Here is a 17,687-nt window from a genome sequence, read left to right as displayed (position 1 = left end):
ATTTGACAACACTAATCAGAACACAGTAAACCAGAGGAACATACATTTAAAAACTATTTCTCTCTACATGTAATTCTTGATTTTAAAAAGGATCAACAAAAGAAGTTCAATATGATCATTTACTTTCTGAAAGCCAGTTTACCAGATTAAACACGAATATATTTGTCTGTCTGAATACTCAATTTTGATTGGCTGGACGGTGTGCAATAAAACAGTTTAATGCACAGCTAGCAGTGGATTATCCCTTACTAATGGATTCTTGGCCTGGGGAGGATATTCAGATCCTAAATACACTGTAAAAATAATAAAAGATTAAAATCATGCAGTGAATAAATGCAATTAATTAAGAAGACTGATTAACTATTGATAGCACAATAATAACAATCATTAGTAAATTAAATTTCAAACATTAATAAACCAAACAGGAATAGATAATAAAATAAAACAGAACGCACTGTAATTCTACCCTCCAGAAGTTTATGAGGCGACGAATACTAGATGGTTTCAAAGCAGAAACGTGCAGCTCATACTTTTATTAAAATACTTATGTGAACTCTTCTGTACAAACTTGTGTTATTAGAGCTTCGAGTTGGATGAATTTGCTAGTTATGCATCACTACCGTGGAGTTTTCTACATAAAAACTTTCCGGCATCCTTGCACATCTCGTTCAAAAGGTTTAATGGTTTGATTACTTTCATTCTGCGGTAAGCATTTATGTACACTATTTTGTTCAGTAAAAAACATACAAAAATACAAACACCATCTGAAACAATCCAAACAGAATGATGACTCGGCAAGTGTACGTAGAAAATAAATAAATCTTTATTAATGATTTGCATTAAAGATTATCCCTCATGCATCCCAGGCGGAAAGGGAACACATCCCCTTAGTCACATAAATCAATTAGTATTACAATTCATTTCATCTTAGACAAAAACAACAACAACAACTCATTCACACTGAGGAAAATTAAGTTGAACACTTTAAATCCAGAAGCAGATTTGACAGACTATCCTCTGCTGTCTTTAAGAATAAAAAAAATATTTTAAAAGCGTGCTAGTGTATATATATATATAGTATGTATAAAGAGAGTTTAGTGCTTTTTCTTCTCACAGGACAAAATGTTTATGAATGTGCTCCGAAGGCTTAAGTGTCTTATCTATACATACAGTATGTGAGATAGACTATCAACAGGAAATGAAGACAGCTGTGTGCATTTTGAGTAGAACAGTAGTTGTGATTGGTCAGTTCAAGTTTAAGAGAAAAAAAAAAAGTGAAATGTATTGCACAGTTAGTTCCTCACAGAGGCTGAATTAGAAAACAAGTCTGATTACAGTAGACATTTTTATCCTAGACAGACAAAGACACACTCACACAGAAAACTTTAGTCACCCACAAGTCTTTTCAGACATTCGACAAGACCTGCATCACATACTTAAATACATCCCAAAAGATTGATTACATTTCTGTAATATGTACCAGACGGATGCCACAGTGAGCCGTGTGCCCTTTGTGGATTTGGACAGTGGGAGATCTCAACCGCTGCAAATGTGGAATCTGGACTTGAACACATGAGCAGATTCACTGCCACTCGACAGTCCAGAAGCGTTGGCGTCTGGAAGGGCTTCACAGACAGAACCAGAAAGAGGTGCTGGGCCTTTCTCAGTGCAAAGCTTTAACCAGTGTTCGTTGCGACTATTTCACAGGATTTACTACTTCTTGACCTGCGGAAGGAAACAAAACAGTGATACTGACTGAAAGGACTATATTAAACCATCTATCGATACTTTCGGTACTGATTGAATTCTACAGATAATCCACAAACACTTGCTTCAATATCCTGCCATCTTGGCCTAAGCTCTTCACAATGCACTCTGGTTTACCTTCTATATGAAGAATATATGCAATTCCAAAAAACGTATCTTTGAATACATCTACAGTTTTGGAACCACTACAGCTGCATGCGTATGATGTCTTAATATGCTGTCTATGTAGGCAGCTCACTAGAGTTAAGAAACCCTCTTAAATTCCCAAGAAATACAGCATTACTATCAAAAGTGTTCTTAAGTATTTGAGAAACTTTATATTTTTGCCTTCAAACATCAAGATTTCATGTTAATATATAAACACCATACATGTTATATGAACATATGAATATGAATTAGGATGAATAGCTGTCAGCTGTTAAATTTAAGTACACCATTAGATAATACCAATTTAGGTCAACCAATTACCAAGCAATGATTAATTTTGTTCAGTCTGTGGTGTAAAAAGGTCCATTAGCAATTAAAGAAGAAACATTTAAGCAAATCATGGTCAGGTCAAAGTGTCTGAATAATTTTTGGTCCCAAATTTGTATTCATTTTACTGGTAGTCCACTGTATGACATTTTTTTTTCATCATATAATATGTCACAGTTTACTTTATTTTGCTATCCTCACTTACATAAATGAACACAGGCACTTACACTACAGTGTCCTGCACCCACTAGTAAAAAAATGATATCCAGTGTCTGAATAACTTTTGGTTTGACTGTATACATGTATAAATGTATATATATATATATATATTAGTGCTTGAAGATAATTGCTTTATTTGTAATATTGCAGTGAAAAATGTCAAATTGAGCAGAGATCATTTTTAGAAAGGCTCTCATACAATGAAATTATGAACGCATGCAAAAACAAGAGAACCTACAAAATATGAATTGATTATATTGTAGTTAATGTATGCTTTTCATATGCTTTTTTTGCAGAGTAAATTAAAACCTGTCACTGTAGTTCTGCCAAATAATTTTGTCAGATAAATACCTTAATAACGTTTAGTCTTTTGTTCTTCTCTTTCAAATATTAAATATTTTCCTCATATGTTGATGGCTTAATTGAACTTGTAGTCATATACATATTTATTTATTTATATATATATATATATATATATATGAATGTGAAGTGTCATTTCACATTCAATTAATTTCTAGGAGAGGGAAGTATACAGGGAAGTACAGTATATATCTTCCCGTTATCTCCAAGATGAAAAGTTTAAGCACTTAACAGATCTGTATTGAGCATAATGTGATCCATCAAACCAACCTCCATGCTCTGTTCTGCTGCTTACACAGGAGGCTTCCTGGCTGGAAGAGGAGATCTGCGTGGCGACACCGCAGCCAGAAGCTCGTTCACAATCTCCTGCCTGATTTCATGAGCGATGCTTTCTTTAATCTGCGGGAGGATACAACAAATGCATGTAAAGCAGGGAAATCAACACTAAATATACATGTATAAAGAGACCTCATAAAATGTCAACCATTTGAATTATTAACATGAATAATTAAATTCTATTTCTTACATAACGCAGTTATAATCAAGTATGCAAAACATGCACAAAGCGAACAAATTTGGATTCATCCCGGATGCGAGTAACGTGAGACCAAGTTTATTTGTATAACGCATTTCCCACAGGCCGCTAGCTTCAGTTTACTTTAAATAAATTTGTTTAGGCTTGGAGATTATAATAAATGTTCTTTATTAAGACTGCCACTCTAATTTATACGCTCATTTTATACATTCATTCCTGTACAGTCCTGAACGCTGTTAAGTTTAAAGGATTTGCTGTGGAGTGAGGAGGGCTAAAATACATATTTTAGGAAAATATGGTATCTTGTTTCTAGAAAATCACTAGAAATTTAAACTATTTTTAAATACTATTTTTAAAACTATTTTTAAATAGTTAAAATAAACTATTTTTAAAAAAGAAAACAGCCAAACTACTATCATACTGCCAAAATATATAGTTAAAGTTGTTACAACTTAACTTTAGTTACTCCTTAACACTGTTCGAGAATACATACTGTATGTGTAAACCTGTCATACAGCAACAGTCACAATGATGTTAAACAATTTGAATAGTGTTTTCTTTTCTTTTTTTTCATATATGAAATCCCAAGAACTGGCAGTGATGTGAAGTGTCAAACACATACAGTATTGACACGGCGATGAAGAACATCAGGTCTTGCCAGGCTGTTACATCACCCCACAGGCCTTGAAATTTACTTCAAGGAACCATTTCAGTCCAAGTTTCCCTTAGAAGCATCAGAATTGCTGGACCATCATGACAGACTTGTAAATCAGCCTAAACCCATGCATGATATTTCATGAGCAAATCTGTCAATCATCACACACACACACACACACACACACACACCAAAAACCATTACGGCTACAAAGGACTCGCTCAAACAGTGCCAAAGACACAGTCAAATATGCTTTTCCACTTTATTTTGAGACGGAGACGGAAAACACATGCTGCCTTTGTGTCTCCATATCATCGTTTCTAGATTTATTTGGCAGAATCTAACAGTATTTTTCTTACATGTCTCTCTGGAGTACTCCATTCTGATGGGTCAGTCGTGGCATTTAGCTGTCAGAAATGTCTTATTACACGCCACGGCTCTCTAAAATGCTTGATTCTGATTGGTCAGTCACGACATATCTGTTGCTAGAACGATTTTTTTCTTCACTGTAATGGATTATTAGATAAACAGGTACTATTTTAAAACGGTTTCTTCTCAAATTAATATTTCATGTCCCCGTCATTATGCAAGCAGTGAAAAGCTGTGATAAATTAACCCCAAAATGTCTGTCTTGTTTGAACTTGTCCATTTGCAGTGTTATTTTAGAATCATTGATGTACTAAAATAACTAAAACTAAAATATAAATTAACAAAACTATACATGCATATTACTTTTTATTTATTTATAAAAATGACAAATCACACTACAAAATTACTAAATCTTTAACTAAAATTAAAAGGAAAACTGAAACTATAAAAATAAATACTAATTCAAAATATTAACAAAAACTATAATATGATACTAAAACACTCAATTATAAATGAAATGAAAATAAGAAATGTTGCCTTGGCTAAAATAAAAATACGTTTTTTTTACATATATTTTTTTTCAGTTAGCGTTTATTTTATTTCATGCAAAACTTTTTTTTTTATGGTTTTAATTTTAGTTTCAGTTTACTATACTAACCCTGCTTGATATACGCAGTTTCTCTTTGCGGAAGCTTTGCGTTTAATGAGCTGATAAAATATTTGAACTCAAATCAATATTTCATGTCTAATTATTTACCTATAAATAGCCATGCAATAAGCGGGATAACGTAGATGACAATATTAACCCCTTCAGGGCCCGGATCATCCAGTCGGGGTTTATTTTGCGATAACAACCGGCTGGATGTACAGTACATTACACCTTACATATTGGCCTTTGACAATGCTGTACATCAGTCGGCTCACTGAGTTAAATGTAGAAGTTCTCTCACCTCCTGTATAAGATGCTGCAGGTCACCATTCCCTCTACTTCTACTCCTCCACTCGGTGGGACAGCAGTCCTCCGCCGTCCTGCTCCTGCGTCCATCCAGTGACGACTCGTCTTCATCTCTGCTGAACTCCAAAGAAGTAGGTGTCAGGCTCGGCTCCATCCTTTCCGGGGATTCAGGCCGAGGAACCTCCATTCCAGGCCGTGGAGGGACGGTGGGTGTGAGGTTGAGGGTGGCCCGGTAAACGCTGCCTCTTTGCAGGGAAGGAGAGCAACAGTCGTGTGATCGGTTTAATCTGCCAGGGCTGGATGCTCTCGATGAGCGGCCTGAACCGAGTGTGGCAGCCTCGTATCCCAGCTCAGATTGAAGGTACAACTGCTCCTTCAGGAGGTCCGTCACCTGTGCATTCATATACAAGAATTAGAAGAGGAAACCGAGAGTAGAATAACGCATGGAAATGATATCCGATACAGGACGCTGTAACATGAGAATAATCCACTCACCGGCTCCATGGCCCGCAGTGCTGAAGAATTAGACAGGCTTTCCATGCTGTGACCTCTCTGCATGCCCTGTGAGACACACGTGTTTGTTACTAAAAAGAGTAAAAAAAATCTACCGTTCAAAAGTTTGGGGTCTGTAAGATTAATTTGAATGCTTTTAAAAAGAAGTCTCTTTTGCTTGAAAAACCTGCATTTATTTGATCACAAGTACAGTAAAAACTGTACTATTGTGATTTTTTTTTTACAATTCAAAATAATTTTTATATTTTAACACATTTTAAAATTGTATTTATTCCTGAGATGCAAGGCTGAATTTTCAGCATCATTACTCCAGTCTTCAGTGTCACATGATCCTTCAGAAATCATTCTAACATGCTGATTTGGTTCTCAAGAAACATTTCTTAATATTATCAGTGTTGAAAACAGTTGTGCAGCTTAATATTTTTGAGGAGACTGGGATGTGTTTGGTTTTTAGGATTCGTTGATGAATAGAAAGTATAAAAACAGCATTTATTAGAAATAAAAATCCTTTGTGTATTATAAATGCCTTTACTCTCAAAGTTGATGCATCCTTGCTGAATAAAAGTAATAATAATTATAATAATAGCTAAAATAATAATAAAATATAAAAAATTGACCCCAAACTTTCAAACAGTAGTGTATATAAAAAGTTTCCATATTTTAGTCATTTGTCATCACACTAATAGTATATAAAAGTGATTTTGCTGAAATTCAACAACACTGTTTTATATATTACATTATCAAAATGCAATGTCAGTTTATGTTTATTCTAAATATATCAGGTTCAGTGAACCTCACATTAGAATTCACATTTAGACTTATTCTGCACTTCCATATATAAAATGAGAAACGCATATTTAGTTGTATTACCTGCTAACAGATACATACTTCTTGTAAAGTAAGAATAGGTCTAAGCTAAGCTATTAAAGCATCCTTTATCATTTCTTATGCGGCAGCTGCAGTCACATCCACTGACCATGTGGTGGCGGTAGAAGCTGCTGTGCTGGGAGCCGCAGCGCATCTCTTCATTCAGAGAGAGCAGGCGATCCTCCAGCTGAAGCTCCAGATCCTGCAGCTCCTGTCTGACTGCAGTCCGCAGGGTTTCCAGATGCTCCGCCTCCCGCCTGCAACAGCACAGGTTCAGGTTTGTCACGGTTCAGTTTTGATCAGTTCTCCAGACAGCTAGTAAACACTTGGTAAATCGCTAGTAGAGGTGCAGCGATCATATCAATTTGAGGTTGAAACAGATTACTATTATTTGCCAATACCGTTCTGATGGTCATTATTTTTCAATAGTGATTAATCATTAGCATGTATGGTTTGTTTACATATTTTAGGGTTTTTGATTAGTTTATTGCTACATCCGTCTTTCTCTCGGCCAAATTGAAATGCTGTTTAGTGCTACTGGAAACTAACATACTTTTCTAAAAATAGAAATGTGAAGAAATATTAAGAAATATTAGTTTAAAATAATTTTCTATTTGTTTTTAACTTCCGGCTAGTATTTTAATATATTTTAAAATGTAATCTATCCCAGTGATAGCAAAGCTGAATTTTCAGCAGCAATTAGGCCTACTCTAGTATTCAGTGTCACATGTCCTTTAGAAATCATACTAATATGCCTATAATTCATTAGCATGTATGATTCATTAGACAATTAATTTAGTGGCTTTCTCTTTGTACTGTACAAATTGTATTGCCATTTAGTGTGACAAGGAACATTTAGTAATATCTTTTCAATTTGATTTATTTATTTTTTCAGACCCCCTTAGGGCCAAGAGCCAAGTGTTTTGGCTTTCTAGATCAGTGTGTGAGACTTGGGGAAAAAGGAGCCAGAGGGTGAAGCACTTTGCCCTTTGTGGCTTGTGATTTTGTTCTTCACCTCTCATCTGGACTAAGATGCTGGTAGACCATAGACTGCTGTCTCATGAGAGCCAGTTCTAGATCCATCATTTGAGTCCGGAAGACATTCAGACTCCTGCGCCGCATCTGGAGCTCCTGCAGCAAGTCGGTAGGGACATAAACATTAGGTTAAAGACTACACAAAACATCTCTTGCACAAGCTATATGATCATCTCAATTTCATAAGAGGCTTCTCCTGATGCAACTCAGGGTTATGTAAATGAACTATGTGACTGCTTCCTCTTTGGGAAATTATGTACCTCATAAAGCAGTTGGACAGAGGGTGGTGTACTGATCCTGTCAATGGGTGTGTCCCCTCCATGCACCGATGAGCTCTGCCAACAAAACCACAGATCAGTTATCACTTATGAGTGACGCAGGAAATACATGTATAAACTGAGTCCGGGATAATGCAGCATGCTGACTCGGCTGAATATTTGCATTTAGGGTGGGATTGGCAAGAATCCGGAACACACTTCCTTCTACTTTATGTAGATGTATATAAAACTTTGTGTGAAACAAAACGCTTATTACAGGACACACACACACACACACACACACACACGCACACGCACACGCACACGCACATTTACATTTTCAAAAAAAAAAATCACTTAATATGATTTATAAGCTGTTTTTCTCATGGGGACCAAAACATTTCCCCACAAGGACAAAGATTTCAGATATTGCTATCTTTGTGGGAACATTTTGTCCCAACATCAAGTAATTGTCCCCACATTACTTGATGTTTCCTAAGTCCAGCCCATGCAAATATATCTACTGTGCTATAGCAAAAACTCCACCAGCTAACCTATTTATACCATCAGAAACGGTAACTAATACATCTTTGTCAGACAGCCTTATTAATAACCAGGTTTATAATAGGTTAAGACTGTATGCAACACACAAGTGACCGTATGGATGCAACACACAAGTATACAAATAATTTTGGCAGTTCTCACCTGACCAAGGTTCTGCATTGTCCCACGAATGTCATGGAGGACCCTCCTGAGCTGCATCTCTGTGCTGCCCATCGCAGGGGCGGGTGCCGGAGGAGTGCCAAAGGAGAAAGGGTAGGGGGGAGACGGATAATATGGATGACTGTAGGGGGCTCCGGGGTGATGTGAAGAATTGTTGTACCCCAAATTGTAGGGGTCACTGTGGGACTGCGCAAGAGGGATGTGAGTTTGGTACGGGCTGCCGTTAATGTTCAATGAGGGGCCGTAGGGAGCTCCCTGAGAAACGTTATAAGGTGAAGAGAATGGGTTGTATGGTGTGTTGTGTGGATGCGCAAAATGCATATTGTGCTGGGGTGCAAAGATCACCCCCTGTGGTGGAGTAAATGTATTGCTCTGAAGTGGCTGAGGACAAGGCGAGCTCTGCGGTTGCTGGAAGGGAGTGTGGTGGGGAAGTCTGGTAGGGTACGAGAAGTTGTAGGCCAATCCATGTTGTGGAGAGTAGAAGGACCCATGAGGAGGATGAGGAGGAGGAGGAAGAGGGTGGGCCAGACCTGTGTAAGGAGAAAGGTTTGGGACGCTACATGTGCTCCAGTTTGGACCTTCACCCAGGGGCCTCTGGGGCCAGTCAGAAGGGACACTATAAAGCGAGTTGGAAGAGCGAGTCAGATGTTGGGGTATGTTGAGATGGTGTGGTGGTGGTGTTCCCCTATCAGTCTTTGATCTACTTGCTGGAGCAGAATTCAAGAGCGTAGATTGTCTGTCGGCATGATCAACTTCGTCTTCTTCCATGATGGAATCCACTTCTTCCCGGTCACTGTGATTCTCCTCATCGTAGCGGTATGTGTACGAGGGTGGGGTACAGTGCTTGACCGAACCCTTTCCAAGTTGGATGCGCATGGAGGTGACCACTCGAGCCGGGTTGAGCGAAGACATTGGGAGGGAGCTGGATCTCCTTAAAGGATTCCTCTCCAAGCTTTCCCTCAGCAAGTCCTTGTCCCTCACCCATACTCTGCCAGGACGTTCCACGTCCATTGAGGATGACCTTTGGTGGGCCGTGTGGAGGGCCATCTGCCTCCTTTGAGCCGAGGGGTGGCATTGCTCAAGATCCAATGACTCTGGTCCAGAGGATGAATGTAGATCTTCAGGAGAGTCTTTATCCATGCCCAAACCAGGCTGGGATATGTTGCCCTCATGAGTTACATCTGAATGTAGGATTGTAGGATTTACAATCACGTTCAAATCCACTTCTGGAGAGTCTGTGGAGGGTTCTTGCACCATGATGGAAGTCATATCAGAGTCAGGAGAAAGGAGTAGTCCATTGGTGCTAATATTGCCAGAGTTTGGATTGGGAATCTGGAGGCTGGGGATCTCAGGGACTTGTCTGTTGGCTCCACTCTGGCTAGATGTGCCTTTGGGTAGAGGATGGGCTTCCTCGCTCCGGGATAATTCAAAGTTGGGGAACTCCAACGCTACTGGAGTGCTGACTTCACCTGCATGCGATGTCACTGTAGTTTCACTGTCACAGCTGTCTGAGCTATCTTGTATCTAATAAAAGAGAGAAGTTTCACTTTAATTTTCCTAACAACCTGTTCTTCATTGGATAATGGATAGATTTATTTAGTTAGATTTATGTTTTAAGAATTTCCCTGAGAACACACATGGCACAAGTTCTGGTGCATCTTAAAGAGGACATTTTCAAGATGTAGAGTTTTCAATAGAGATGCACCAGTTGACAGGCCATACAAACAGAACCAGATTTATTACTATACATATAATTTGTATGATATCAGTGCAAACTAAATTCACATAAACATGGGTCTGATAAACATGAATCTGAGGAGGATTACACTTTGTATTCATAGATTGTTGAGAGCCCAGATGGTTATGCCCACACTCACGTACCTTCAGGTGATAACCCGAACCGTCTGTGGATGGGTCCTCTGCAAACCCGCTGCTGTCAGACTGCTGGCTGGCAGTCCTCAATAACCGCTCTGTAGGAGAAACAACACGAGCACCAAAACTGAGTGCGAATGACTAATTTCCCAGCGGTAGAAGACTTCTCAAATTTAAAGCCAGTTTCTCTTAGATCTCATTATAGATTCAGTGTGGTGAATATTGTAAATTATAACAAGTTTGGTAGCATAATGTTGCTTATCACAGAACATAATTACGACTCAAAATAACTTGAACTTGAATCTAGAACATTCTTCTAGTGAACATCTACTAAATTCTACCACACGAGGGCAGACTTGCTCGATAATGTCTCTACAATACATATACTTAAAGTCCCCTTCAGCTCTTTAGGGCTGGGCTATAGGACAGCATGATAGACAGAATCCCCGTTATGAATAATAATTTTTTCCTCCGTTTTCTTCTAGGGAAAGACAACCCGATATGATCACACTGTCGTTGCATTCTCAGGAGGAATGAGTGAAAGCATTTTTATCTTAATTCAAATCTTCATGTTGTAAACAATTCCATAGCATAATAACTACAAAACCTGTTGCTAAGAGCTCTCTTTTACATGATGTGTTTTGAATGCTTCAAAATTGCAAATAGCGAATACAAATTCAGTTTCCTGGTAGCGTGACTGATAACCGCAGTCAGTCCACACTCACCACTGCCATCTCGAGACATGCAACCAGGACCAGGAAGAGCTTCATCCTCATTACTCTGCAACTGCAAAGAAATAGATTATTACCATTCTGACAGATTACAACACAGCAGCATAATCACACTTGAACATTACACCAGTATTATATACTCAAAAGATGCTGCTCATAAGCCAATGTTAGAAAATGTGGTATGACCAAGGGCCAGCGCATAAAATGACCTAGTAAAAGTACTGGGTGGTTTTGACAGACAGATAGTCACACCCCAAACTCAAACTATTGGTCGAGTCAATGTTGCTATATCATGCCGCGTCGGGATGCTCAAACATACAGAGCAATAAGAGATTATTCTATTATCATTTACTAACCCTCATGTTGGTCCAAACCTGTAAGACTTACTATCTACTGCAGAACATAAAACATATATTTTATACAATGCTGGCTTCCAAACAACATTGGACCCATTAAAGGGATAGTTGACTTTAAAATGAAAATTCTGTCATCATTTACTCACCCTCAAGTTGTTTCAAACCTGTATTCATTTCTTTCTTCTGCTGAACACAAAGGAAGATATTTAGAAGAATGTCAGTAACCAAACAGGTAACTGGTCCCATTGACTTCCATAGTATTTTTTTTCCTACTATGGAAGTCAATGGGATCAGTTAACTGCTTGGTTACTGACATTCTTCAAAATATCTTCCTTTGTGTTCAGCAGAAGAAAGAAATTCATACAGGTTTGAAACAACTTGAGGGTGAGTAAATTATGACAGAATTTTCATTTTAAAGTGAACTATCCCTTTAACTTTCATTGTATGGACAAAATACAGAAATTTTTCAAACTACCATCTTTTGTGTTTGAAAGAAGAATGTAAGTCATAACGGTTTGGAATGACATGAGGGTGAGTAAGAATTTTCAGTTTTGGGCGAACCTTTAAGTTGGGAAATGCTCTAAACAATCAACTTTTCAAGCATGTAGAAAAAGAATAAAGATAAAGATGTACAAATAAATCAAACCATTAATTTATTAATTGTACATTAATATTATAAAAGTATATTATTATTATTTATATATATTAACTAGTCATTTACAAATAATATTTGACTGTTCAATTAATTTATAATATAATTTAATGTAATTTTACAGAATAACTTTTGACTGGTTTAAAAATACTATAGCAAAAACAACTTGCCTAACTAATATAAATTTAAAGCATTAATAAAGACAACTAAACACTCAGTAATTAAAAAAAGAACAATAACCAAAATTGGCAATCGCACAAATAAATACAACTGAACAAAGATACAACAGTTTTTTAAGATTTTCATGTACTATTCAGATACAGAAACTGTAATCAAATGTAACAGCACTTTATAAATAAAATGTACATTAGAAAATATCGTTACAAAAGTTATTCACTCAAAAACAGCGAGTACAATTTCTCTTCATCTTTTGTTGTCTGATTAACGCTATTATAGAGACGGCAGCAGGAATTTTAAGCTGCTGTCACTTTAAGAGCTTTAAGAACAGGATACAAAAAACTGTTAGACGCGTTTTCTTATCAACTTTTTTTTCGTTCACAAGACATAACCGACTGTGTTTACGAGGATGTTTTGTAAAAAAAATTGTGTGTATTTGTCAGTTCAAGAGCAAAAAGACGCGGAAGACAATTCAGTTTTGTATTGTACATTATACAGAATGAGAGGCAGCTTTCTGTACGCATGCTTTGGACGTGTGCATAGCATAGAAAACAGCATGTGGGTCTTCTTGTGCTTGAATGGTTTAGAATCATTAAAATGCACAAAATTAATCAATAAGAGGAATAGAAAGTTTTATTTTATAACGCATATCTGATTCCTGACCTTAAGTATCCGGTTCCAGACTTGGAATTGATTTTTGATTCCCAACCCCAAGTATCACTGGTGAAAATTGTCTGCTATTAGGAATTAGTATCATGCTCCAACATAATCAAAGACAAAACCATAATCCCTAGAAAATACTCCAAGCGCTCCATGTTCCCGAATTATTTTTAGCTTTAAGTGTCATGACCCCTCTGCTGTTTTTACAACAAAACGCACACAAAAGAAACTTTAGGGGAAACTTGGAGATGATTGTCAGCGTGAGAATTGGACAAGGGAAAGCAGGGAGGATTGTTTTGGTAAAGTGGAAGCAAGAGGGAACTGTACCTCCTCCATTTCGAAGGAGTCTCTGGGCTGGCTGAGCAGGTGGGCTATGTGTGGGTTGGGCAGCAGGTTGGATGGTTCTTTATCTGGGGTGGAAGTGATGGTGTTCTGGCGCTCGTGCTCTTTGAGATCTGACTCCGTCGTGAGGTCACTCTCGTCAGAAGCCCGACTGATGCTCACCAGGACCGGGGAAAGTGGCGCGTCTTTGTCCAGAGCTGGTGACGGACTGGAGTGATCACCATTCGTTAACGTAGAGTCCTTGGCTAGAGGTTCTGGGATGTCTCCGTTGAGTGAGGCCTCTGAGATACATTGCTGTGCTTCCTCGGTCACTGTTGCCAGAGATGAATCTTTTTTCCTAAAGACTTTCTGCTGTGGCTTGTGCTCGGTATCCGTCAGCCCGTCCCGTATGTCGGGGTTTACGCTCTCTGCGTTGTCAGCATCAGGCGCTGAAGGCTGTATGCCCGATCCATCCGTGACGCAGGCCATCAGGTTCTGTCTCGTAATGTTCCGTTTTAACATTTTGGCGGCATTCAGAGCGGAATTATTCCTTTTTAATGGAGGCGTTTTAACCTCCATGTCGCCATTGCCGATTTTCTCCATGGGTTTTCCGGACACGTGAGAGTAGATTTCTGTGAAAACGTTTGCCACCGTAGTCAGTACTTCTGTTTGACGGAATCGACCTACAGAAAAAAGAAAACAAACGTTATATGATTCAGTCAAGAAAAAAAAGGGAGAAACTTAAGAAATTAAAACAGAAATAATAGAAAGCACTTTTCAAACGGTGTTTCCTACACCTGCTATTATTAAGAAAAAGTACATAATAATAATGATAATATATTGTATTGTATTTTTTAATAGTAAAGTAAAATAAATAATTGATTGTAACAATAATATATTATAATAACATATTAATTATATAAGGCTTCAACAAATAAACAAATTAATAAATAAAGTAATCTCTGAAATGGTCAAACCGCATTGTAAATGAGACTGAATTGACTACAGGAGTCATCATTCTGAATCATTGACAGAATTGACTCACTTTAACCGCAGGTTAATCATGTCAGACTCAAAATGAGTCAATAATTGTTTCTGTGTAAGGCTGATTTTCTAAACGCAATGTTTAAAGTGCTAATTAGTAAGGTTAGTTAAACTCAAAGCAGTGTAATTACTTATGTGTTCATATGGGAGTTATGCAAGTGAAGTGTGTATTTAATAAAAACAAACAAACAAAAAAAAACAGTAAAACAATTAAAAAAAAGATAGGGCCTCTCGGTGCAAAAACAAGAACCGGTTAACTTTTGTGTGACGGTTTTGTGTCAATGGTTTTTATCAACATCAAGCTTGTCATTATGGCTGACATAAAGGAAAAAGATTTGACAACATTGCAGGCATGCAATGGAATGATAACAAGTGATAACAAGCCAGTGATGTGTGGTGCTCAGAAATCAATCGTCTTCATTTATCTCCTGCAATGCAGCCAGGCTGTCTGAGTCAGCGTTCAGGAACGGCTCGCGGGGCATGTGCCAGAAAAAGAAAAGAGGAACAGAGAGTGTGGTTTTCTGTGAAAGAGGGACAAGCAAGTCCGATTCGAGATCACAGCCTCCGTGGAGGAGCATTTAGGGAGGAAGAAGCCAGAGTTATGCAAGAAAAGACAACAAGACATGGGGGAACAAGTCCACAAAACGTGAAGAAACATTCAAATACACTTCTTGGTCGAAATGCCTGCCGAGTGAGGTATGAGCATTAGCAGTTGGTTAGTCTAGGTTGTGGCATTAAAAAAGTGTGTCAACATAATGGTTTACTACTAACCTAATAAAACTGTTGCTGTCTGTCAGTAATATTATTTGTTCTATTACTTATAAATTGTTTCCTTATTGTTTATTTTAATACTGACAGCAATAATTGCTTGATTAATACCTTGTATGTTTAATAATTGCTTGAATTAAAAATCTGAATGTTCATTTTAATATTTAAAGTGTAAAATGTTCTGCACTATTAGCAAATTGACAACTATAAACAAAGTTTTTCAAATAATTATATTAAATATAAATATAATGAAACATTTTAAAATAAACATATTAATTGTATGGGACTTCAACAATAAATCAATGTTAAATTAAGGTAATTTACATAACTTGTATATTCTTTGTTAATATTTATATTCATATTTGAATATTTAAAGGTAAAGTGTACAATTTTCTGCACAATTAGCACCATCAAATATAATTACAATTTGTTTGAGATAGATAGAACGATAGATATATAGAACAATAGACTGATAGATGGATGGCTAGATAGATTGAACAATACAACGATAGATAGAACAATAGATATATAGAACAATAGACTGATAGATGGATGGCTAGATAGATAGAACAATAGAACGATAGATAGAACAATAGATATATAGAACAATAGAATGATAGATAGATAGATGGCTGGATAGATTGAACAATAGATAGATAGATAGATGGTTAGATATATAGAACAATAGATAAAATGATAGATAGAATGATAGATGACTTCTGTCACATAGATGACTTAGTCATATCATAGCTTTTTGTGAGAAACTAAACATAATTCACTTTTTAATGCAATTACATGCTTTTATGATTATTTTCTAGGTTTGGACATACATAAAGGGTGAGTAAATTATAACTGGTATTTTACTTTACAAAATGTTACCCCAACAGTTCACAGCCAGACCAGCACTTACTAAAACTAAGCAACAAAGCGAACCTGAAGCCAAATGCAGTGCACTCACGATCAACAAAACGGGCCTTATTACAGACTTCACACATCCCTACCCTCACCAAGGTTCTTCCTGTTCTGATGCTTTGTCTTGGCTCAGTGAGAATTATGCAAATGTAGGCCAACACAAAAGCTGGCACAGAGCTGGCACACAGGCCGAATCCTGATGTGAGCGGATGGCAGAATCCGCTCTGCTGTGCCACAGCCGGCTTGTCACTTTCTCTCCCCGTTGCCGTCTGTCTCTGCCTCTCATTTCTGTGCCCACGGAGGACAATGGCTTTGTTGTGCTCTACTTCTACTGAGTCTGAACAGCCCTCGCACACACAGCGAGTGTTTGAGGGTTAGGAGCTCAGTGTTTGGTTGAAGATATGGAGTAATTGGGAAACGCCATAGATTAGATGTTCTGCGATGTGGTGTTAAAGTCAAACACATTTCTTTTCTAGGCACCACAACTTCCCTCATCTCTTCTCTTGCTGTCTTTGTCTTACATTAAACTGTCATGTGGTTGGTTTTGACATTGGCTGTCATGAGGCCATTATAACATTTTAAAGACAAACTCAATTTGTACCACTGTAGTTGAGGTCAAGAAAAATATTCATGACACCGTTATAATGGCCTCATGACAGCCAATGTCAAAACCAACCACAAGACAGTTTCATGTAATGTTAACCCATAAAGTGATTTCTAAAGTTTGATAATTATTCTGCTATGTCATTTTTATGACATATTTATGACAATTTATGTTATCTTGGTAATGTCAAGTTTTCATTACCAAGACACTGACCGGTTAATGATGTATTCATTTATGTCAAGTTGTCATTACCAAGACACTGATAGGTTATGATGTATTGGTTTATGTCAAATTGTCATAACAAAGACATCTCAAACAATGTCATATTTGCAATAAAAATGTAAATTGAGCAAATGACACTTAATGACAGTTAACATAAACATGCATACAACCTCCTTCATATTCATGTGTCATGTCATGGTTATGAAGGTGTCATGTCAGTCTTATGCACACCCCTTCAAGTAAAGTGTTACTGACCTTTTTTTTTATTCATTTATTTGAAAGTGAATTTAGGCATATATAAATGTAAAGAATGAAAAGTGAATATATTCATTTTGAGATTTGCAATGTTAACGCAGTTCTAATATTTAACAGTGTTATTAAATTATTAGCTTGTTTAATGCACTATTAAACAATTGATGCCAAGACTGATAAACAAAAAATAAAACAAATATTTGTCAATAGTAATATCATTCATCCCTAAATTCAATTGTATGTCAGAAATATGTATTTAATTAAACCGTGTTAATAGACTAAAAGCAAAAAAAATACAAGAACGTTTTGTGAAATATTACGGAGATTAAGAAAAAAGACTTAGAAATACATAGGCATTCGAGATGCAAAAAAATATTGAAAAGAACT

General features: G+C 37.1%; 1 protein-coding gene across 4 annotated transcripts in view; it reads right to left on the bottom strand.

Moving 5' to 3' along the window:
- Nucleotides 1-805: 805 nt before the first annotated feature.
- itprid2 (ITPR interacting domain containing 2) overlaps nucleotides 806-17,687 on the bottom strand; it is a 43,964-nt gene continuing 27,082 nt past the window's right edge. For all 4 annotated transcript variants that reach the window (XM_079619182.1, XM_079619183.1, XM_079619184.1 and 1 more), the window contains 11 exons: nucleotides 13,505-14,181; nucleotides 11,327-11,387; nucleotides 10,611-10,699; nucleotides 8,712-10,253; nucleotides 8,010-8,084; nucleotides 7,730-7,845; nucleotides 6,824-6,971; nucleotides 5,830-5,895; nucleotides 5,330-5,725; nucleotides 3,091-3,219; nucleotides 806-1,725 (listed from right to left, as the gene is read on the bottom strand). In XM_079619182.1, the coding sequence (XP_079475308.1) occupies nucleotides 3,112-3,219; nucleotides 5,330-5,725; nucleotides 5,830-5,895; nucleotides 6,824-6,971; nucleotides 7,730-7,845; nucleotides 8,010-8,084; nucleotides 8,712-10,253; nucleotides 10,611-10,699; nucleotides 11,327-11,387; nucleotides 13,505-14,181 (3,278 nt within the window). In that variant the 3' untranslated portion in view covers nucleotides 806-1,725; nucleotides 3,091-3,111. The remainder of the gene's footprint in view (nucleotides 1,726-3,090; nucleotides 3,220-5,329; nucleotides 5,726-5,829; nucleotides 5,896-6,823; nucleotides 6,972-7,729; nucleotides 7,846-8,009; nucleotides 8,085-8,711; nucleotides 10,254-10,610; nucleotides 10,700-11,326; nucleotides 11,388-13,504; nucleotides 14,182-17,687) is intronic.

Source organism: Phoxinus phoxinus (genome assembly GCF_949152265.1).
Source record: "Phoxinus phoxinus genome assembly, chromosome: 7".
NCBI classification, from domain to species: domain Eukaryota; kingdom Metazoa; phylum Chordata; class Actinopteri; order Cypriniformes; family Leuciscidae; genus Phoxinus; species Phoxinus phoxinus.
This window is presented reverse-complemented; position numbering and strand designations above follow the sequence as displayed.